This window comes from Rosa chinensis, chromosome 1, assembly GCF_002994745.2.
Source record: "Rosa chinensis cultivar Old Blush chromosome 1, RchiOBHm-V2, whole genome shotgun sequence".
Taxonomy (NCBI): Eukaryota; Viridiplantae; Streptophyta; class Magnoliopsida; order Rosales; family Rosaceae; genus Rosa; species Rosa chinensis.
This window is the reverse complement of record NC_037088.1, coordinates 5355721-5379269: the sequence shown is the minus strand read 5'-3', so window position 1 is coordinate 5379269 and position 23549 is coordinate 5355721. Positions and strand designations below refer to the sequence as shown.

The following is a 23549-nucleotide window of genomic DNA, read 5'->3' as shown; positions in this document are numbered from 1 at the left end:
TCAGAGCATCACATTAGAGTTCTATGCTAGAGAAGTATTGATGGAAAAAAAAAAAAGGAATTGAAAAGAGTTTTAAAGTCCTATGTGCCTGCAGGAAAATAAAGGTTTTGGATTGGGGAATGATTGAATTGCCAAATAGAAGAAAAAAAAAAAAAGCAATTTAAGAGAGGGTAATTAGTAAAAAAAAATTAATTTAAAGTAATAGAAAAATAGAAGGGGTGTGTGAATAGAGAAAAATGATGTGTGAATAGCACTACCCTTATTTTATTTAGGAAATTTTATTATACACGCTGCTAGGATGGGATCACCAGCTTCATTTCTGAAAACAAAGCCACCAGCTGCAGACGAAGAAGCAAAAACCAAACTGTCAAACTTGCTCTAATTTGGGGGAATCCACTTGATTAAACATTGATCATAGCGTTTAAGTGAATCCTTTGAATTTGAAAGTATGTAAGAATTGTAGGAATTAGTTGCAGCAAAGAAAACTTTGGTTGAGTTAAAAGCTTGATTTCCAAAAATAAGATCATTTCTAGCACGCCAAATGTAGCAGGCTGTATGTAAAATCATGGCAAACGGATCACAATCTTGAATATGAAGTTTTGAAACAAAGTCTAGCCAATCAAAGAAAGAACCTTGCCGATTTTCAAGATGGAGGTGAAGGAGTAAAAGGGACCAGATTAGTTTAGTAATTGGACAGTGAAAGAACAAGTGATCAGAATTTTCTAGATTGGAATCACAAAGAGGATAGTTTTTGTTAATAAAGTTGCTTGTGAAGATATTATCCCTAGTAGATAAACCGTTTTTGATTAGCTGCAAGGCAAAAATTTTGATTTTGGGAGGGGGGTACATTTTGTTTCCACATCTTGAGAAGAACTTTGGACTTTGAGTGAGCAATTTGGTTTTGGGTTAGTAGTTGAGAAGCCGATTTTAGTGAGAATTTACCACTACCATTGGGGCCCTAAATCATCTCATCGACTGATGGGAAAAAAGAAATTGGAACAGCAAGAATAGCATTGACTACTTCAGCAAGGAGAATTGAAGAGAGCTTGGGGACATTCCAATCTCCATTTCAGAAAAATAGTCAGCTACTAACTCTCCAGTATTGACAAGATGCGTTCGCTTCTCAGAAAGAAAATTAATTAGAGGAAAAGGATAGACCCAATTAAAGAACCGGAATCAATTTTCCATCCCCAACAATCCAACGTAAACTAGAAGCAAGTGGGTCCCTAACATCTAGGATACCTTTCTAGGCAGTAGAAGAAGTTTTTTTAAGGAGAGTCCTGAAAGAATGATGTTTCAGATACTTGGCTTTGACCAGCCTAACCCACCAGTTATTTGGATCAGTAAGAAGCCTCCAGCCTAACTTAGCTAGTGCATCTTAATTGAAATGTGAAAAAGGTCGTAAACCTAAGTCACTCTTTTCTTTTGGGGTACAAACAGCTGACCAAACAACGAGGGAGTTAGTGGAGCTACCCAAGAAAAACTTTAGGCATTCAGGTCAAGTTCTCGAACAATTTTGTGAGGACACTTGAAACAGGAAATGATATGATTTGGGAGGCTAGAGATAGAAGCTTTGAGTAAAGTAAGCTTACCTCCTCTAGAGACTGTGTTACCTTTCCACCCAGCAAGCTTTTTATGCACATCCTACTTTATTTCATTTTTCATTTTCGTTATGACACTTTAACCTTAAGTAAATGCTGAAAACTACTCTCAAAGGTAATATTTGTCAACTTATTCTAGAGTTTGCAAAATGAGCGTAACTGCTTAATAAAGTGTCCAATTTTTTCGGAGAATAGCTTAAAACCGACATCTTGTCAATTTGACACAATGTATTTGTTTTAAGAATTTCTAAACGGCTGTAATTTTGAAATAGAGATAACTGATGTTAATGGTGCGGTTTTCGGTCAATACCAAAAACACGAACCGATGAACCACCCAGTCCACCTCAAGTAAAAAAAAGCCCAACAGCAGAGCCCATTTGCTGCTGGCCCTTCTTCTTCGAACCTGCGAAACCCACCGTCTCACTCTCAAAGTCTCAACGAGGACACTCCCGGAGGCCGGAGCAAAAAACCTTGCCGGCGGAGATCGTCAAAGTCGTTTTCCCTGACCACCTCATCCTCGCAGACCTTCCGGTGGCCAAGGGCATTGGGTCAGCCACCGCAGCTTCGCCTGTCAAGACAATCGGTCGCCGGTCCCGTCGTCAGCTCGGTGAACGTGTCCACTTTTGTGTTCGCTGTGATTTCCCGATTGCTATCTATGGAAGACTAGTATGTGAAATTGAGCTTTATATCTTTGGTCTAGAAGACTAGAATTGAATGCTCTTCAAATTGATTGTGTTTGGATTGAATAGCTTGTTGTGTTGTGATGTGTGAACGATTCCTTCCCATAACTTTTAGCATATTCTAAGCTTCCTTCATAAAGTTGAGAAGTTGTCCAAATTGAATAGAATATTTATGTATCCTTACGGGTGAGATGTTAATTTGAAAGCTTTTACATTTTAATTGTTGATCCAAACAAAAGATGTAGGTGATTTAGTTTCCATGTCATTAGTATATATGCCATTTGTATCTATGTTTTCACAGGATTAGGGTTTTACCTTGTAACTTTGATTTCGATGCAATATACCGCTTTGTTAATTTACGATTTGTTGTTTTGCAGGGACCTTTGGCCTTTTATAAGGGCTTCAGCCCAAATTTTGGAAGGCTAGGTTCTTGGAATGTGATCATGTTTCTAACCTTTGAGCAGGTACATGTATTGAAACCTTTCTATATCTCTTCAGCTGTTTGTGTTTTCTGGTCTGTGCACTGGTTTTTTAATTTCACATCTGTAGCTGTCTGAATTGCAGCTTAGAAATTATATTATGTGATGGAATCAGAAAATCCTCTGAAGGAAAACTGCTTATTGGAAACTCAAAATTTAAGAAATAATTAGCTTTCGTTTTCTGGATTACATATCTTTCATTGTCATCATATATTGATGAGTTGTGATTATTAAATTTGTGTATCAAGGCTTTAATTGCTTTGTTTGCAAAGCCAAATGCTAAATGTTTGTCGTCAGTCGTCACCAATGAATGATGGCTTGCAGACACACTTGGATTTTCTTTTCTGGTAGATGATTCATCAGTTACTGAAAACGACGGTATAACATAAATGCTGATGCATATTTTTTAAACAATAAAAGAAGGGGATTGAAATTGACACTCCATTTTTTTTTTTTACAAACCACAACCTCTTTGAGTAATTTCTCAGAAGTCAAGAGTTTTTTATTTTTACTTTTTGGAGGGTGGTGTATTGAAATAGTCCATCTTGGATGGCACCCTAAGCTAACCCCATGGGTGCTGATCAATCAATTGCTGAAACACCTCCAGAAGTCCCGAGTTGTTTTGGTCGAACGGTAATTTACTCTATGATTTTGGACAATAAGTCTCATATATCACAGTACTCTTGTTTTGAGCTGTTCGAATTGTAGAGGACTCGCGGGACACTAAACAACAACTAGATGTTATGGTTACCACTTTCTAACTTTGATCATTCGCAGAACAGCAAGAACAAGTGTCAAAGCATCTTTTCTGGGCAGCAGACTTCAGGTCTCTCTACATCAGCTTTGTTGCAGCAATGATGCTTAATAAATAACACCACTTCATAATATGTTTGCTCAGTAGAGATAATAATCATTGACTCGTAACTGCGACTGTGAATCTGTGATCCTTTTTTTTTTTGGTCTGATGCAACTCTGATTATACTCTATACTAAAAGGCAGACACTGAAACACTATTCATTACTGTTCGCATGCAGATAGAAAGAAAGAAGATGACATCTTGGGTATTGCCCATGGTTTTGATCTGATGGGCGATGAAGATATCAACGACTGTTTTGATCTGGATTCTGCCGACACAGAGGAAAAGAGAGGAGACGAAGATGAAATATCAGCCTCTGGAAATTGACCTAGCCCACGAAGGTGTAGAGAGTTTTTAATTTGATGTTCCACCAGTCTACTGTGGGTTTGGTTATAATTCTAAGGCATAGATTCCTACTTACAGTTTAGAGTCTGCAATTTTAATTGGGTAGTGAGAATTGTGATTAGGGGAGTTCAATTTGGTCGATTGGGACTGTGAGATTATGGTCGGTGGCTCCAAATGGTCACGAACACAAGTCCTAGGCGTTTTAGAGATGAGTGCACCAGCTGGGAACAACAGACTGCTGCTGTTAGATTTGCAGCACCAGATCAAGGTGGAAGTGGCTTCTCAGGATCATACTCATGTTCTATCAAAGCGTCCTAAAATCCCACATTCTGGCCCAAACCACAGGACCAAAAAGACACCTAATTCCTCTAGACATTACTACACACTTTTGTTATTTGTTTGGGTATCATACATGAAAAAGCTTCAATGTCCAATAACGTTTGTTGGAACTCAGAAAAATGATAAAAAAAAAAAAAAAAAAACAACCCACAGCATTGTGCGGGCTTCTACCTAGTGCTGAATAAATTAGAAAAATGTAGAAAAATGTAAATTTGAAAAAAAAAAGGAGAAAAGCAGATGCATGATTCATCTTTAGATATAAAATACATATAACAGCTGGAGCATCTATGTATCCACAGGTCCACAACCAGTAAAAACGACAAACAGAGAAGAATAAAATAGCTGTCGAGATCAGTAGTGGACTAGTTGCAGACTTGCAGTGAAGTCTATATTTCATAAAAGAGAGATAGATTCGTCCCTCTCCTAGTTTCTTCAATTTTTTGATTATCTTGAGTAGAGATCGATGGCTGAATTTCTCACTTTTGGTGCTCAAGAATTGCTGACGAAAGTGGCTTCACGGGCCGCTGAAGAGTTCCATCTTGTATGGGGATTCAATGGAGAAATTGCAAAGCTGCGTGAGTCGGTGCTCATGCTTGAAGCTGTGCTACGAGATGCCGAACATCCGCGACAAGATCAGGGAGAGGCTGTGAAGCTCTGGGTGAAGAAGCTTGGAGACATAGCTCAGCATGCCGATGATGTGCTGGATGATTATGGATATGAGCTTCTCCGGCGTCAGGTGCAATTGCGAAACAAGGTGCAAGATTTTTTTTCCCTCTCCAATCCCATCTTTTTTCGTGTTAAAATGGCACATAAAATTAAAAAAATCAACACATCTTTGGAGGATTTGGGTAAAAGGGCAACTGCTATTGGCTTATTTGCTAGACTATCCTTAGATGCAACCACTTCCCATGATATAAGCATTGACAGGGAAACCTACTCTATCTTAAAACAAGATGAAAACAATGTCATTGGAAGGGACGATGTTGTGGCAGATATAATTCAAGCCCTGACCAAATCAAACCACAATCGGGAAAGTGATCTCTCGGTTCTGGCCATTGTGGGTATGGGAGGGCTTGGAAAGACAACTTTGGCTAAATCAATATATCATGAATCTGAGATAAGCAAGCACTTTGAGAAAAAGATGTGGATATGTGTATCTACCCCTTTTGAAGTCAATTCAATTCTAAGAGGAATCCTGGAATATCTTAAACCAGAAGCTGCAGTGAAAGGTATAGATGCAATATGTAATATTCTCCGAGAAGAGTTGAAAGGAAAGAGATATCTTCTTATACTTGATGATCTATGGAATGAAGATGCTGAAAAATGGGATGGTTTGAAGGCTTGTTTGCAAAGAATTACCGATGCCCAAGGAAGCAGCATTGTTGTCACTACTCGCAACGACAAAGTTGCAAAAATGGTGGAGACACTTCCTAGGTGTGATTTGAGAAAACTATCAGATGATGAGTGTTGGCTTATATTGAAGAATAGAGCAGTTCCTGTCGGAAGTGTTCCTATACTTGAAGATCAAGAGACAATTGGAAGGGAGATTGCCAAAAAGTGTGGAGGTGTACCATTAGTGGCAAAGGTATGTTCTATTATACATTTGAAGCTTTACCATGCTTTCTTTTTGCTTTGATTTGATAACAAGAATTTCTATTCCAAACATTGTTGATGTTGGGAAAATTAAACAAATAATAATGAGCAGTTAATATTCAATTGAAAATGACTATAGTATTGTTGTGTTGAAATCTAATTCCATTCCCAATTTAATTGTAGGTATTAGGAGACATCATGCGCTCTAAAACGAGTAATGAATGGAGTTCAATTATGGAAAGTGAAATATGGGACTTGCGGGATGAAAAAGACAGAATCATGTCGATTTTAAAGTTGAGTTTTGATGAATTGAAACCTTCATCATTGAAACAGTGTTTTGCATACTGCTCGATGTTCATCAAAGACTTTGAAATGGAAAAGGATGACTTGGTTCAACTTTGGATGGCTCAAGGATGGCTTCACAGCACCAAAAGTAATATGGAGATGGAGGATAGAGGGAACGAATATTTCAACATTTTATCAGCAAAATCCCTTTTTGAAGACGTTAGAACTGATTATAAGGGTAATACAACATGCAAGATGCATGATCTTGTGCATGACCTTGCAGAACGAGTATCAAACATGACAAACTGCCGCTCACTATTTTCCAAGGGAGAAGCACTTGGGAACACCTTGCCTAACATTAGATCTTTACGTGTGTTAAATTTATACAAGGCAGGCATTGACAAGTTGCCGAGTTCAATTGGAAAGTTGACACACTTGAGGTATCTGAATGTTATGAAAACAAGAGTGAAGACATTTCCAAAATCTATTGGTCAATTTTATTACCTTCACACGTTTAAAATGCCCTATCATGTTGAAGAGTTCCCAGAGATGATAGCTGATATGATCAACTTGAGACATCTTTATTTTGGTAAACATGCGAAAGTTCCTGTTGGCATATTGGGAAGATTGACGAATCTCAGATCATTACCTTTTTTGAAGGTGGGTAAAGAAACTGGGCCTAGGATTGAGGAATTGAGTGGGTTAAATCATTTGAGAGGCACCTTATCCATCTATAATCTGGAGCATGTAAGAGATGGAGAAGAAGCAGTGAATGCAAAGTTAGTTGATAAGAAACATATATGCAAGTTAACTCTCGACTGGAAGCTTAGTAGACCGAGCAACAATATTGACAATGAGGATGTTGTACTTGAAGGCCTGCAACCACATCGTAATTTGGAAATTTTGAAGATTAAGGGGTTTATGGGTGTTAAGTTTCCATCATGGTTACTGCTTGCCAGTAACTTGAAAGAAATTGAATTAGCAGGGTGCAACAAATGCGAAGGAGTTCCAATACTGGGCCATCTGCCAAATCTCATACATGTTAAGATGAGGAACATGCAGAACCTAAGGTGCTTGGGGTCTGAGTTTTATGGTTACGATCAGATTTCCGGTGCAACAACAAGTGACGAGAGAAAGACTTTGTTTCCTGCTTTGAGATCATTACTTATTGAGAATGCCGAGAATCTAATAGATTGGATGGAAGCAGGGGAAGTGATGCTGACGGCAGAAAAATTAAGGGTGTTTCCTTACCTTGAGGAGCTGACCTTGGAGCAGTGTAAGCAATTGAGAAGTGCTCCCAGTCATTTTCCATCTCTCATGAAGTTGTCAATACGAGGAGTGGAAAGTGGTATGCCTATAGCAAGTATTTTAAGCAATAAACTGACTACGCTGACTCATCTCGAAATACTTCGTGTCGAGGGACTTGCTAGTCTTCCGGAAGGGACGTTAAGAAACAACAAGAATCTTGAAGCTCTGCATATAGAAGACTGTCCGGAGTTAAGTTGCATTGCTCCCCATGGATTTAACTGCTACGCTTCTCTTCAGAAACTGAGAATTTGGAAGTGTCCTAAGTTGAGGTATTTATCTGATGGGCCACTCCCACTCTCTCTGAAGAAGTTGGAAATAAGAGATTGCTCCAGTCTAGAGTCCGTTCCAATTATCCCTGAGCAAGGCGGTCTCCCATCTCTGCGCAAATTGCAAATATCCAAGTGTTCTCAGTTATCCAGTTTACCTGATGGGCTACAATACTGCACATCTCTTCAAGAATTGCGTATATGGAGCTGCCCAAAGATAACGTCCATTCCAGCCCAATATATTTTATGCACATCTCTTCTACTACTGGACATACGGAGCTGCCCAAAGATAACGTCCATTCCAATTCCATCTAAGGGCCTCCCGTCCCTTGGTCGACTGGTGCTTTTGCAGTGTCCTGAATTATCAAGCCTACCGAGTGGACTAGGGTGCTGCACCTCTCTTGTTGATCTGTCAATAAGGGAGTGCCCTAAGGTAACATCCATTCCAATTGGCAGTCTCAGTACAACCCTCCGATACTTGTCTGTAAGTAATCCAGAGTCTCTTCCAATTTTACACGGCGGCTTCACATCGCTCTGTCATTTGCAAATCGTGGAATGTCAAAGTACACAAATTGATCTGCAATTTTGTCAAATCCTCGTCTCTCTTGAGGATTTGACAATAAGTAATTGTCCTAATCTAGAGACTGTTCCAAGTTTAGACAAGCTCACATCCCTCCGTAGTTTGGAGATTTATGCTTGTTCCAGATTAACATGTCTACCCAGTGGGTTAGCAATGGCATCCCCGCATGTATTCACCTGTCTCAAGGGATTGGAAATTGGTCGGTTTTGGAATGAGCTGGATTCATTCCCGGCTCTTCTGGTCCTACCACAACTTGAATCATTAGGGATCTACGGGTGGCCGAAGCTCAAGTCTCTGCCTGAACAAATTCAACACTTGACGTCTTTGACCGAATTGGGGATAAATGAGTTTGAGGGAGTGGAGGCTATTCCAGAATGGTTGGGAAACCTTGCATCTCTTCACTCCTTACATATTTGGAATTGCAAGAATCTGATGTATCTACCTTCCGTCCAAGCTATGCAACGCCTCACCAAATTAGATTCGCTATGCATCTCCAATTGTCCCCTTTTGAGCGAAAGATGCACCGCGGAGAGCGGCCCAGAGTGGCCTAAGATTTCTCATATTCCAAACATCTCTGGTAAATTTTTCCTCTACCTCTTTTCTGAATTGGTCAGTATTCATATCACTTTAATTGTGCTTGTTGTTTGAAAAAGAATTATAGTTATTATTTTGTATGCCTCATTTTGCTTATATAAACCAGTGACAAGAATACTTTTAGGCTTTTCATTCTCTCTCTCTCTCTCTCTCTCTAGTTGGAGAAAGAATAATATTTTGTTTGAAAACAAGTTTTGTTTCATCTGCTAGAGCTTGAAGAACTCTTCCCCGTTCACAATATTTGCAGGAAGAAAAAAAAAAGAAAAAAAAAGAATGTTACTTAGATTTTTAGATTTTTAGGTGATACATAGAACTCAAATGTGAAGGGGTTGTTGTTGTGCAAACCATATAACCTGCTAAATATGTCTACACAATATAACTTTTCTAATCATATGAACCAGTAACAAGAATGGCTTGGCTCCTTGATCTCATTGTCATCAGATCGGTTCTCTTTTCGACTCATTTTAGTTAATCCAAAAGAATCAAAAAGGTTGAAACTAATCTGTAACGGCTTTGTTGCATTATGAACTTGTTGACCGTCTACACGTGAAAAACGTTGCTGATTTCCGATGCATTTGATGGTTCTTAATGTCAATTAACAATCCCCCATCCCTCCTCCCAATTTTCTGTTCATCAGTGTTACCCTGCATTCCATCACATATAATACTGTTTAAGGTACATGACCTTTGTTTCTTATTCAGGTATTGGGATGTGAAAATGGGAGCTGGAAGGAAGACACAAACCTTTATTATGCCTCCTAATGCAGACCTGGCACCCTACTCTGTACAAGCAAGACAGTTGAGAAGTAATCACCTTGGTGGAGTTATCTTTGGTTGCAAGAGCATCACAATGATGGAGTGTATATCTAAACAACTCTTTGGTTGGTATCCTGAACTTTTTGCATCTTTTTCTTGTACTTTTTTCTTTTGCTGTTTTGAGTTTTTAATTAGGTTCTTATACTTCACATTATTTAAACAATGGTCTAGTGGTATTTGACATTGAATTTAAATACACCAGTTCTTAGATTATGATGCAAGCGGATTGCCACTCTTAAATTCAGTTTTAATGAGCCCCAAAGTATAGTAGGCTGTTTGATTGAGTATAAACTCTTTGATTGTTGGTTTTGTCCATTTTTTTTTTCTTCTGATTTCTTGCTTTAGTTTTGGTTTGGTTCCAGAACTCATGTGATGCTTACAAATTCGTTCAGGTTTACCGGGTCCACACTTTTCATATGTGAAGAATATTAGACCTGGCTTGCCCCTCTTTCTCTTCAACTGTAATGATAGTACGCTTCATGGAATTTATGAGGCTGCTGGGCATGGCCAAATGAATATTGATCCATATGGTTGGACAACTGATGGATCAGTGAGAACACAATTTCCTGCACAGGTGCTAAATAAAGCTTGTTATAATTGGTTTAATCTGAGTTATTATTTCATGTTAGACAATCCTAGTCTTAGTCAATAGAAGGCATTCTAGACTGAGATTTTTATTTTTTTATTCTACCCTTCAGGTTCAAATTCGCATCCGGCTGCAGTGCAAACCACTGCTTGAAAGTCAATTTAAACCAATTATTGCAGACAACTACTATAGTGCAAATAAATTCTGGTTTGAGCTTGATCATGCTGAGACAAACAAGCTGATGTCGTTGTTAGCATCTTGCGCGGTTGCACAATCTCTCCAGGTACTTCTGTACCGCAGAAAATACCAAAGAGGAAAACTGATCTTCCAACGCAACCCTCACGTAAGACAACAGTGGCAGCTTAGTGACTTAAACCACTCACTTCAGGGGCGAAAACACAAGTTGGAAACTACAATCCATTTGAAGCTGTATTAGATGTGAAAGACGCTGAACAAGATGAACAGCACCTCATTTGCACGAAACTGAAAGAGTTGTCTCTTCAACATGATCTCAACAGTGAATACCAAAAGGTGCCTTTGTCAATAGATGTTAAAGATAGTGCTATTGTTAATGCAACGCCTGTAGCAGTCAATTGGAATCCACCCGAACCATGGGGTTTAGTGGAGATGAGGCTAGAGAGGTCTCATTCCTGGTCTGAGAAGAAGAGTGGAGGGAGTCCTTGCTTATTGTCTGCGCTGAGTCCTCGATCCTCGTCTGATTAGTCACAAATCGATAAGGTAAGTGATTATTAAGTAGTTGATAAACATACCTGCTAGCTTTTGTTTTAGATTCAACCACTCTATTTATGTATTGTTCTATTCATACAGTTGGTTCAAGAGGTAGAAGAGCTAAAGGCTTTCAAGAATGAACAAACTAAGAAGATAGGCTATTTGGAGTATAAGCTGGTACTGGATACAGTATTTCTGTTAAATTTTCTATATATTCGTCTCATTATGTTATTTCCTCTGTTTATTCATGTTAAATAGCATTCATGCATTTGCTCATCACTGCACTGAAGTACCGAACTGGTTCAAGGCAATTTTATTAGACCACCTATTATTGTTGTCCGTCTTTAACTCCCACAGTCAACTTTTTTCATTGTATATGGTAGCTGCTCATAGTTGTGTACTTACGTAAATTGCTTTAGTTTAGGCCTTTAATTTCTTAGCAGGAGGCTTTTGATTGACATAAAAAAATAGAATGATTATACCATTGTTAAATTGAGTTCTTTGCTGGCGTTTCAGGAGCAGGCACAGTCTGAGATTAAACAGTTAAAAGATGATATGAAGTTTGAATCTGAGTCTACACCATCCCTTGCACATATTGATGAAAAGCAGGCAGAGTCTGAAACTAAGTTAAAAGACGGTATGAAGTTGGAATCCGAGTCTGTACCCTCCACACAAGAGAAGGATTATGCATTGTGTGATATGCTGGATGTGGATCCTAATGAGTCAATATATCAAGTCCGAATGATGGTGAATTATCATGAACAGAGTGCCCTAAGGTAACATCCATTCCAATTGACAGTCTCAGTACAACCCTCTGAAACTTGGTTGTCAGTAATATAGAGTCTCTTCCAATTTTACACGGCGGCTTCACATCCCTCTGTCGATTGGTAATCAACGGATGTCAAAGTACACAAATTAATCTGCAATTTTGTGCCTTTCTTCAAATCCTCGTCTCTCTTGAGGAGTTGACAATTAGAGTGTCCTAACATAGAGACTGTTCCCGTGAGTTGAGGATTACTTATTGTTCCTGATTGACTTGTCTACCCAGTGGGTTAGCAATGGCATCCCCACACGTATTCACCCGTCTCAAGTCCTTGGGAATTGGCCCATTTTGGGAAGAGTTGGATTCATTCCCTGCTCTTGAGGTTCTACCACAACTTGAATCATTGACGATCTACGGGTGGCTGAAGCTCAAGTCTCTGCATGAACAAATTCAACACTTGACGTCTTTGACCTATTTGCGGATATATTGGTTTGAGGGAGTGGAGGCTATTCCAGAATGGTTGGGAAACCTTGCATCTCTTCACTTGTTAACTATTTTCCATTGCAAGAATCTGATGTATCTACCTTCCGTCCAAGCTATGCAACGCCTCACCAAATTAGATTCGTTAAGCATCTACAATTGTCCCCTTTTGAGAGAAAGATGCACCGCGTAGAGCAGCTCAAAGTGGCATAAGATTTCTCATCTTCCAGACATCTATGGTAACTCTTTCGTCTACCTCTTTTCTGAATCGGTCAATATTCATATCACTTTACTTTTGAAAAAAAAAAAAAATTATAGTATGCCTCATTTTGCTTATATAAACCAGGGACAAGAATACTTTTTGACTCTTCCTTCTCACTCTCGAGCTCGATGGAGAAAGAATAATATTTTGTTTGAAAACAAGTTTTGTTCCATCTGCTAGAGCTTGAAGAACTCTGCTCCGTTTACAATATTTGCAGGAAGTAAAAAAAAGAAAGTTACTCAGATTTTTAGATTTTTTGGTGATACATAGAACCCAAATGTGAAGGGGTTGTTGTTGTGCAAACCATATAATCTCTTTAGTGACTTCTAAAGAGATTAAAACTTGTAAATTCTTGTCCAGTTTTCTTTAATTTTATCTCCAGCATTAACCAAATTTCTTTTTGTGGTTAGTTGAATGAGGCAGGTGGTTGCATAAACAGTTGAAGCTATTTGATGCATCAATCAAGAATAAGAGGTGCCTACGGGAGTATCTCAATTAGGAATTGCTTCATGTTTCACTTCAACTTACTGTGTTTGCTGTGCTGTATTTACAGGAGCATCTACAATTTTATGTAAGTTCAACCGAAAAGATAAAAAACAATTATCTTGTATATCTCTTTTACTCGTTTTCTAAACTATCATTTGGAAATTCACTGTCCAGTTGCCACTACAAAGTAATAGTGCTTTTTAGTATTTTGTAGATTGCAATCATTTTGATGCTTATGGATTTTCAGAGAGAGGATGAGCGCGGTATTGAAACAAACAAACTGAGGTATGTAGAGTGAATGATTCTTCTTAGTCTGCATACCTAATCTTTCATATTTTGCTTCTCTACTTTGTTGTTCGGTTAGTTTGGTCTAATATAGCTTGAGCAATTTGATTCGGACTTTTGAATTTGTTTTTAGAATCCAAATGAAATTTGCTTGAGTAATTGTGTTTCTGTTGTTCGTTACAATGGGCTGTGCCCTACTGACCAAAGATTGATTGTTCAACTCTTGAATTAGGGACTGAGTAAAGATTGATTATTTTCTCATATAGATTGAGGGGATTGATGAGAATATGAAGAAATGAGTTTTCTGTTTTTAGTTAAAATGGGTTGTGTGTCCGGGCTGGCCAAAGATGATTTGTTTTCAGAGTCGAATTGGTGAAATTTGCTTATTGTTGGATTATGGGTTTCTGTGGTTTGGTAATGGATTGAATTAAAAAAGTTCTGTGTTTGATTCCGGAGATAAGAAGAAAATACAAACCTTTAGCTGACAAAGTTTGATAATGAAAGTAATCAAGTATAAACCTTTGACTTACAAACCTTTAGCTGAAAATGTTGTGGCTTCTGATTCTTCATTTAGTAACTGGTATATAAACTAACTTTTCCTCTATTAAAACAATCCATTAACTTTTAATATTAGTTAATTTTGGTCAAAATTGGATTCATTTTTTTTTTCTTTTTTTTTTTTTCCAGTTTCCTCCTGCAATCGGATAGTTCATTTTACATTTGATTGTTAGTGATGATGCATTTGATTGTTTGCTAATTGCTACATTCTCTAGAACCATATGGAAGCAAAAACGGTGGTTAATTTGTAGAAGATGAAGAGGAGGAAAAAGAGGATCATTCTCAACTGGTTGCCCTTCCTCCTCATGGGTCTTGGTCTGAAGTTTTCATTGGTGCCCTTCCTCAAGATGCCTCAGAAAAAGTGTTGAGGAAGGGCAACTACTTCAATCACACCGCTTCCATCCTATCACTCTAAATCTCTATACCAGTATCGTAGGGCAGCTTCTCTAAACAACAAATCCTTCATGCTCGGCAAGAAGTTCGTCAAAGCTTGCATTCCAGGTATGGCTGCTCAAGGAAGCTACCGCTTCTTCTTCTTGCATTGCGTGTTTTCAGTTCGTTTTATTGCTTGCTTTCTGGATTAGTAAAGTAATTGCTTTGCTAAATTTCTGCTTTCGAATTACATTTTGTTACAGCTTCTCTGCTGAAATAAGATTCATTTTGGAAATTGGTAAATTTCATGGACAGATTTTTCTGTTTTTTTGTCTGCATGTAATGTTGATATCTATGTTCGCAATTACTCATCACTGTATACAGGTTTTGGTTGCCATGATATAGCTAATCATTGCCGTTCAGGTATTGGTTGCCACAAGTATTATCCAAATATTGCAGGATGTGATGCACCTCATGAGTTGGGTTTCAATTATGAGTATCCTGTAAGATTAGGCATGCTGCTTTAAATAATAGTCAAAATATAGAGAACTAGCTAAATACTTGGTCAATTTTTTTTTTGTAATTGGGATTTGCTTAAGACTTTAATTTGGTACCGTAATTTGATCTACCTAAATGAGTTTGTGCGGAGGCCAAAAAATGAATGTTGGTGTATTCAAATATTGAAGCTCCGAAAAAAAAAATTGTGAGCTTTTCGGTACTTGCATGACTGGAATTTGCTCTGCTGTGTTCTGTTTTATGTATCAACATCTGCATTGATTGTATTTGATTATTTTCAGGGTAATGTTTCTTTTAACGGGGCTAAATGGATTCAATTTCTCATAGTTTCAATGTGGTTGCAGGAATCACAGTTGCGAATTTTGCCCAGACCAGGAATGAATGTTTAAAGGTAGTTAAAGATAACTACTGTGCTTGAAAAAGAGGTAATGCTCTTCTCTCTCCATTTATATGTGTATGAGTGTGAAAAGAGATTTAACTTTCTTCTTTCATGCTTATACATGTGCTCTACAGATGCAGATATCCTGAGTCTCTACGTCAAATTCTAACAATTTATGGCGTATGGTTACTACTTACACTAACACTGAGGCCATTTGTATACGGCACATGTCTGTTAGCAGAAAACATCCCTCATATTTGTTAATGCTGAAGAAGGTTGCACTTAGTTAATAGTTCTACCAATTCTTTTGATGATCTCAACTTTTACTTTTATGTGACTTCATGTCATTCTCTTGTTCAAGCTCTGATTATTCAAAGTTGTTAACTAGTCTCTGATCTGTAAGGTAAAATTGGATGACCAATATATCTTAACTCGGTAACTATGGAGTAAATGATATGGCTGCCTGCCTGTACTGGTTAATTTGAACCTATTCTAGATGCATACAGCCTCAGATTAACTTCTTTTTTTTTTTCGTTCTCTTCATCTTTTATCAGTTAAGTCAAGAATGATTGGAGATTCTTCTGCTTACAAAAACACAATCGATTGCTTCGTTGAAACTTTGAAGAATGATGCATGAACGATTCCTTCCTGTAACTTTCATCTCAGAAGTATGTGTCCTTATGAGTCAGATGTTGATTTGAAAGCTTTTACATTATAACTGTTGATCCAAACAGAATATGCAGGTGGTTTAGTTTCCACGCCATTAGTATATATGCCATTGTATCTATATTATGAGAGAGTAGGTTTCTACCTTCCAACAATAAGAATATTGTTATTTACGATTTGTTGTTTTGCAGGGACTTCTGGCCTTTTATAAGGGCTTCATCCCAAATTTTGGACGGCTAGGATATTGGAATGTGATCATGTTTATAACCCTTGAGCAGGTACAAGTTTCGACACCTTCCCTTTTTATTAGTACAGATTTCCCACCTACGGCATCAGAAGCCATTGGTGAGACACCAGGCTTCTTATTTCTAGTAGCACTTCATCACATAAGTTGCACAATCACATCAGAAATCAAATCAAACATAAAAGTAAAGTCTATAAAGACGAACACCTTAAACATAACAAGGATGGCAAGCCTTACAAAGGCAAAGGTTTTTAGATTCTTTTGTTTTTCCAAAGCTTATAGTACAAGTTTCCGAGTCTTTGTGTGCTGAGATAAGTTTTTCTGGAAAATTTTGACATTGCAGGGAGTCCACCGATCATAAATAGAAATGGAGCGACTGGGAACTGTCCTGGTTGCACTAACGTTTCTTATCAGAGAGCAGTAGATGATGGCGCTGATATAATCGATTGCTCGGTCCAAATGTCAAGTGATGGAGTTGCCTTCTGCTTAGATTCCATAGACCTCAATTCAGGCACCAATGCATTGACTCAATTCATGACCAAGAGTGAGACCATCCCTGAACTTCAACCTGAAGCTGGAGTCTTCTCGTTCCAGTTCACATGGGAGGAGATTCAGTCCTTAAAAAGTAAGCTTCCTTAAATTTTCACCATTTTTGAAGTGCTTATCCTCCTAATTGATTGAGCTAGCAAACTTCTGATAATCTCATTAACAACTTTGTTATTTCAGCCCAACTGCAAAGTCCCTATGGAACCAAGGAAAACGTGTATAGAAACCCAGCTAACAAGGATGCAGGCAAACTGGTGACCCTTAATGAATTCCTAGAGTTTGCCAAGGAAAAGGCAACTAGTGGAATTTTGATCGACATTCAGGTAAACCTTTCAAGACATTTCAGTCTAATTCTCATTGTTGGAAAACAATGTTTGATCTGAACAACAAATATAACCTCTGTTCTCAGAATGCGCTGTACCTAGCATGAAAGGCGGGTCTGGACATTGTTGGTACTGTAACCTCTGCCTTGAAAAATGCCACACTAGACAAGCAATCGACTCAAAAGGTCATGATCAAATCAGATGACACTTCAGTCTTTTCTAAATTCGCTGATGAGAAAGCATACACAAGGGTGTACAACATTAAGGAGGAATAGGTGCTACACCAAAGCAATCAATTGAAGAGATCAAGAAGTTTGCAGATGCAGTAACTGTCTCCAGAAATTCGGTTATTCAGTCCACCAGTTCCTTCATCTCGGGAGAAACTCACGTCATCAAGGAATTGCAGGCTGCAAATCTTTCAGTGTACATCAATTACCTGAAAAATGAATTCATCAGTCTCATGTTATTATCTCTTGGACCGCATTACCGAAATAGCTACAAAATGATGGGAGATTACTGAAAGCAGCTAGAGAATCTATTCGTGCTCTTCATCTTTTCTCAGGTAAAGTCAAGAATGATGGGAGATTCTTCTGCTTACAAAAACACAATCGATTGCTTCATTAAAACTTGGAAGAATGATGTATGAACGATTCCTTCCTGTACCTTTCTGCATATTCTTCATTTCCTAATATATTTATAAAGTTCAGAAGGTGTCAAAATCAAATATTTATGTCTCCTTATGAGTCAGATGTTGATTTGAAAGCTTTTACATTATAATTGTTGATCCAAAAAGAATATGCAGGTGGTTTAGTTTCCATGCCATTGTATCTATATTATGAGAGAGTAGGTTTCTACCTTACAATAATAAGAATATTGTTATTTACGATTTGTTGTTTTGCAGGGACCTTTGGCCTTTTAGAAGGGCTTCATCCCAAATTTTGGACAGCTAGGATCTTGGAATGTGATCATGTTTCTAACCCTTGAGCAGGTACAAGTTTCAACGCCTTCCCTTTTTATTTTCTTCAGCCTTTTGAGCGTCTGGTCTGTGCGGTGGTTTTCTATTTTCACGTCAGTAGCAGTCCGAACTGCAGCTTAGAAATATGTGATGGGAATCAGAACATCTATATAAATAATTAGCCACTTATGATGAATCTTTATTGAAACTTATCTGTGAAACTGTTTTTTTCTTCTTTATTGAAACTGGTTTTCTACGTCCTTCGATCTGTAGATTGCTTTCTTGTCTCTCAAATTAACCTGAATTGCTTTTCTCATCTCTCAGTTTTCCTTCTGGCAGGCTAAGAAGTTCGTGAAAAGTATAGAGTCAAATTGAGAAGTACGTGAAGCCAAGAGAGTGGATTGAGATTGTAGGGGTAGCATCTAGAGCAAACAATAGTTGTTTTAGAGAATAATAAGGCCCTCGACAAACATTTTTCTCCCGCACTTTTGCTAGCTGAGGAGAAGAATCATCTGAAGGAAAACTGCTTATTGGAAACTCAGAAGTTTAGAAATAATTAGCATTTGTTTTCTGGATTACATATCTTTCCTTTGTCGTCATATTGATGAATTGTGATTATAAAACTACGGTAAAACATGAATAATGATGCATATTCATAGAACAATAAGATATTGGTTCTTCAATATCTGAATAAATTTCGTGCTATCTCCGTTTAAAAAGACTAGTCTGTTTATTCATCTTCTCCATTTCATTACGTCACTTGCTATCTCTCTGTATTCTAGATTAAAAGGTTTAAAATCGCTGGCTCTATTCTGCAGTACATAACAAAGACCTTTGCTACAAAATCACCTACCAAAGACGTCCTCTACTCAATAGAGCCAGAGATTTCCAAGTTCTGGAGTTGAGTCTTCCAAACAAAGACTTCCAAGTTCTGCCAAGTGTCAAGCAAAGTCAACCTTGGTGTACAAGCCCTTAGCAACTGGAACATCTATTGGCCAAAAAACAGCTAGAGATGTCCACAACCACTGTTAAGACATATATCAAGAGTGCATCTCTTATCCGAAAGCAGCTAGAGAATCTGGCAGAACCTCAGAGAGGAAAAATGGGGAAGAAAAATTTAAATTACTAAGGACTTCATTCTGTCGGCGAAAGAAAACCAGAAAAAAATGCCAGTAAGGGTGTAATGTAGGTTGTAAATACCATGCAAGTGCCATGGAAACATACTCATTGATTTTGAGTCCATATCCTACATGATCTAATTATAATAATTGTCTCACTTTGTGCCTCTTCATATGACACAGAGCAAGATTTAGTGTACCTGATATTATAGTCTAGAAATTATATGCTACTAGACAACTTTTATGAGTTCTTATTGCAAGTATTTCAATCAGAAGTTCTCCATTTAGAGGTCGCCGGATGGCAATGTCAATGGAGAACAATATATTCCGTTAGCATCTGTTAATAGCTGCGAAGGTCTGAGAAACATTTGCCAATTATACTTGCAGGGAAGGGAATAAAGATCACCTTCAAAGCAAACATTCCAAACAAAGAAGATCCCTTCACAGAGCAATCAGCGCTGGAAGGCACGTCGTTAGGCACATTACTGATAAATAATCCATATAATCCCATACCAAATATTAACATGACAGTTCCAGCAAGATAAATATCTGCATCAAAGAGGTAAAGGTTGCAGACAATGAGTTTTACCATGTCAAGAAAGAATGAAGTGGGCAATTTAGTATGTTACATAATAATTCTATATTACGTACTAAAAGAAAGTGGATAATGGCTAAGCATATTGGAGATACAATATACAAAGAAAATTCTGAAAGTTTACCAATTGCTTCAACTAGTCGCAGAACCATTTGTCCAGTGTGATTCCCTTTGACACAACTACCCCATTAAACACAACCCTGCAAAGTTGAATGTAATATGAGTATGAACAAGAGCAGAAACTATAGTTAATAGTGTAATCATATCTTACATTGATATGTTCAGAGTTGAAGATCTCAAGGCATTTTTTTTTCTCCTCAAGTAAGAATAGAGAACATACGGAAAAGAGAAATTACATTGAGAAAGCACAATAGTGAACCATCCAATGAACCTCCAACAGCCAGTAGCGCCAAAAATCGGAAGTCAAATATTGTCTGCTCCACAATAGGCATGTAAGAAATGCTCAGAAGTCAGAACATATTGTCATATGTTAAGAAACAATATCTAAGCCCAAAAGCAATAAAATCCTAATTGTATTTGACATTGATACCCACAAAACAGGAAAACCAGAAGGTAAAAGAATCCAGAATCTGCTTCTTAACTGTTTGAAACAGAACATTTTCTGATAGCATTATCTTTACATGACTCTAAAGTAAGCAAAAAGTAGCTGTAAGATCATGCGCATCTTCTCGAAATCTTTATTTAATGTATTTCAAAGTTTCATGTCTTCTTTCATTGCAAAATATATCTGTCACTTTTGTGAGACCTAAACAGCTTTCTGAAACCAGGGGAATCTCAAGTACTTTGATCCGGTGATGTCTACAGAGGAATTGACTTCACCCCCCCTGAGGTTTCTCAATCAAATCCTATAGGTTGAGTTGCTTCACTATCACTATTTCTTATTCTTCTTAATACCCAGCAGCAGTCTTATCTATCAAACAGATAATCCGCATACAGTTGCCAAACTTAGATCACTAATCCCAAGACATCCACTGCAAATAACTGAATACAAGTAACAAAACTGCAAACCATTCACAACACATAACGAAGCAAACATAGTGAAATGGTGAAACTCATGTACTCTTTCAATGGAAGACTCAGCAGACTTGGCAAACCGAGCAAACGGACTTCCGTTGGCAATGTTGGAATCAAATGTGGACTTGTCACAAATTATCATAATGTATATGATGATTAGCTTAATATCAATCCTAGTTTAACATGGATACAAACTGAAAATCAATACTAGTAACTTAATGAAATAGTGTATCAATTCATTAAGTATAGTAATCCAATTCTTAGTCTGCAAGGAAGACTACAATGATGTGTTACATTAAGAATCTAACTAGGAAACCTAAACCGATATGGACTGCTTTAATGGGAAGCTTCTTGAGGTTTAAGTCTCCTATATATATGGATGAATTGGTCCATGTTGCTACCACGTTAATTGCATAAATTCTGTCCATTGAGAAGCAAGTTGGTAAGTAACAGAAGGCCATATTCAGTAATCGAGTTTTGCAGCTACAGAAGATGGAATCCATGCCAGTAATTGCTGAAGGTAAGCCTTGATTCTTTTGTGATTGTTATCGAGTTGATGTGCTTGTGTTTGCGTGCATGTTTATATGGTTTTACAGGCAAGGGCGTAGTTGAAGCTCGGCTCGGGGGGTCTGGACTCTGAAGGAAGCAGGATAAGCATTTGCCGAAGTGTCGGTGGAGGAAACTACAGTTTGACTTGGAGCTGATGATGATTTTGATTCCTGGGAAGATGGGGAGCTGAGAGAAGAAGCAATGATGGGATGAGTGAAGCGCTTGAAGGTGTTTAAAGGGCAGCGGCCGATTGGCGACTGGAACCAACTATAGAGCTTGGCTAGACTATGTAGAGAATTACATGGGAATGCATGAAAATATAGATTATTGCTTTACTGAGGATAAGCCTGCAAAGATAAACGAAATGAGCACCAAGAAAGAAGCTGATCTTTACAAGAAGTGGCATAGATCCAATAGAATGGCTAAGAACCTCATCCGTACCTCTATGTCTAAGACTGTCAGGGGAAGCATAGAAGAGCCTGAGCTAGCATAAGATTTTTTGGAACTTATAGCTGCTAAATTTAAGGAAAGTGAAAAAGCAGAAGCAGCTAGACTAACTAAGGAGTTTCATGATTTGAAGTACATGGGTTCAGGGGGAGTTAGAGAGCATATTATGAAGATGATCAATATAAATGGCAGACTCAGGGAGCTCTTAATGGGGGTTAGGGATGAGCAGGTAGTGCACTATGCACTGCATTCCTTACCTAATAGTTTAAGTCATCTTAGAACCAGTTACAATTCTCAAAAGGGAAACTGGACTCTAGATGAACTTATATCCATCTGTGTGGATGAGGAAGCTAGGATCAAGGAAGAAAAGGAACCTGCTACAACCATAAATCTCATAGAGAAGCCTAAGAAGAAAAAGCCCCAGAACAAGCTAAAGCCTACCAAAGCCATAACTAAAAGTTCAACAGTTGCAGTGGCTAAGGAAAATAAGCCATTTAGGTTCAAGTGCTACTTTTGCAAAAGAGTAGGACACATGAAAAAGGACTGCACTGGCTACAAAAATTGGTTAGCTGAAAAGGGTAAGATTTTTTCTAATATATTTTTTTCTTTAGAAATTAATCTTATAAATGTTGAATCACAATCTTGGTGGATAGATTCAAGCTCACCTATTCATATTACTAATTCTTTGTAGGCATTCATAAGGAGGAGAATCCCAAAAAGTGATGAAGTGAACCTGTGTGCGGGCAATGGCATGAGAGTGGTAGTCAAGGCTATTGGTACCTTAAAGCTTGATCTAGGATTAGGAAAATTGTTAGTTTTGGACAATGTTTTTTATGTACCTTCCATGAGAAGGAATTTGGTTTCAGTTTCTCTTTTAGTCAAATCTAGTTATAGACTTGTTATTTATAGTAATGGAATTCTTATTTCTAAAAATTCTGTTCAAATTGGTTCTGGTGTTATTATGAATGACTATTTACAGTAAAATTGTTTAATGGCTCAACAGGAAATTTTACTTGTTGAAGATAACACAAAAAGTACTAGCACCTTAACAGGTGTTAAAAGAACCAAACTAAATGAAAAGTCTGCATTTTTGTGGCATAGAAGACACGGCCATGTTTCAAAAGAGAGATTGAAAATTTTGGTGAAAAGCAAAATCCTAAATGAACTAGATTTTTCTGATCTAACAGACTGTGTGGAATGCTTTAAGGGAAAAATAACCAATACAAGAAAGAAGACTGCATATAGAAGCCAGAATTTACTGGAACTCATACACGCTGATATATGTGGTCCATTTAGGCATCAAACTATATGTGGGAATGTGTATTTTATCACATTCATTGATGATTTTTCTAGATACAGCTATGTTTATCTACTTTCAGAAAAGGCACAAGCATTGAAAGCCTTTCAAATATTTAAGTCTGAGGTAGAAAATCAACTAGAAAATAAAATCAAAACAGTGAGATCATATAGAGGTGGTGAGTTCTACGGCAAGTACACTGAATCCGGCCAACAAAAGGGTCCATTTGCCTTGTGTTTGCAAGACAGTGGAATAAAAGCTCAATACACAACACCCTATAATCCACAACATAATGGTGTAGCAGAGAGAAAGAATAGGACACTTTTGAACATGGTTAGATGTATGATGTGTACAACTGGCTTGCCAAAATTTCTGTGGGGTGAGGCTTTAAAAACTGCAAATTATATTTGCAACAGGACACCTAGCAAAGCTATAGAAAAGACTGCTTTTGAACTTTGGTGTGGCAGGAAACCTAGTTTTCATCACTGCCATGTATGGGGATGCCATGCAGAAGCTAGGATTTATAATCCAAGCTTGAATAAACTTGATCCCAACACTGTTAGTTGCTACTTTATAGGTTATCCAGATAAATCTAAAGGCTATAAGCTATATTATGC

General features: G+C 37.8%; 1 protein-coding gene across 18 annotated transcripts; it reads left to right on the top strand.

Annotated features, from left to right (window-relative positions):
* The first annotated feature begins 1980 nt into the window (after positions 1 to 1980).
* Positions 1981 to 18605, top strand: LOC112181699 (disease resistance protein RGA2-like). Of its 18 annotated transcripts, XM_040512685.1 has the most exons (22): positions 1981 to 2267; positions 2659 to 2745; positions 3543 to 3586; positions 3795 to 5885; positions 6077 to 8909; positions 9628 to 9806; positions 10134 to 10315; positions 10440 to 11065; positions 11156 to 11233; positions 11573 to 12538; positions 12972 to 13132; positions 13252 to 13332; positions 14106 to 14391; positions 15123 to 15203; positions 15292 to 15432; positions 15712 to 15825; positions 16015 to 16101; positions 16411 to 16692; positions 16794 to 16936; positions 17023 to 17498; positions 17838 to 17924; positions 18231 to 18576. In XM_040512685.1, exons 4-6 carry the CDS (start codon positions 4764 to 4766, stop codon positions 9639 to 9641), a joined length of 3969 nt encoding a protein of 1322 aa, XP_040368619.1. In that variant the 5' UTR covers positions 1981 to 2267; positions 2659 to 2745; positions 3543 to 3586; positions 3795 to 4763; the 3' UTR covers positions 9642 to 9806; positions 10134 to 10315; positions 10440 to 11065; positions 11156 to 11233; positions 11573 to 12538; positions 12972 to 13132; positions 13252 to 13332; positions 14106 to 14391; positions 15123 to 15203; positions 15292 to 15432; positions 15712 to 15825; positions 16015 to 16101; positions 16411 to 16692; positions 16794 to 16936; positions 17023 to 17498; positions 17838 to 17924; positions 18231 to 18576. The 18 variants fall into 18 exon arrangements, with proteins under 18 accessions (XP_040368619.1, XP_040368620.1, XP_040368621.1 ...); XM_040512686.1 differs by having other exon boundaries at positions 13262 to 13332; positions 15292 to 15825; XM_040512687.1 differs by lacking the exon at positions 15292 to 15432.
* Positions 18606 to 23549: the final 4944 nt, after the last annotated feature.

What these genes read in the sequence shown, in the direction of transcription:
- LOC112181699 (XM_040512695.1), top strand. Translation starts at nt 4,764, where the DNA reads ATGGCTGAATTTCTCACTTTTGGTGCTCAAGAATTGCTGACGAAAGTG. An exon ending in GTGTACCATTAGTGGCAAAG is followed by an intron (nt 5,886 to 6,076) that starts GTATGTTCTATT and finishes ATTTAATTGTAG; the next exon opens with GTATTAGGAGACATCATGCG.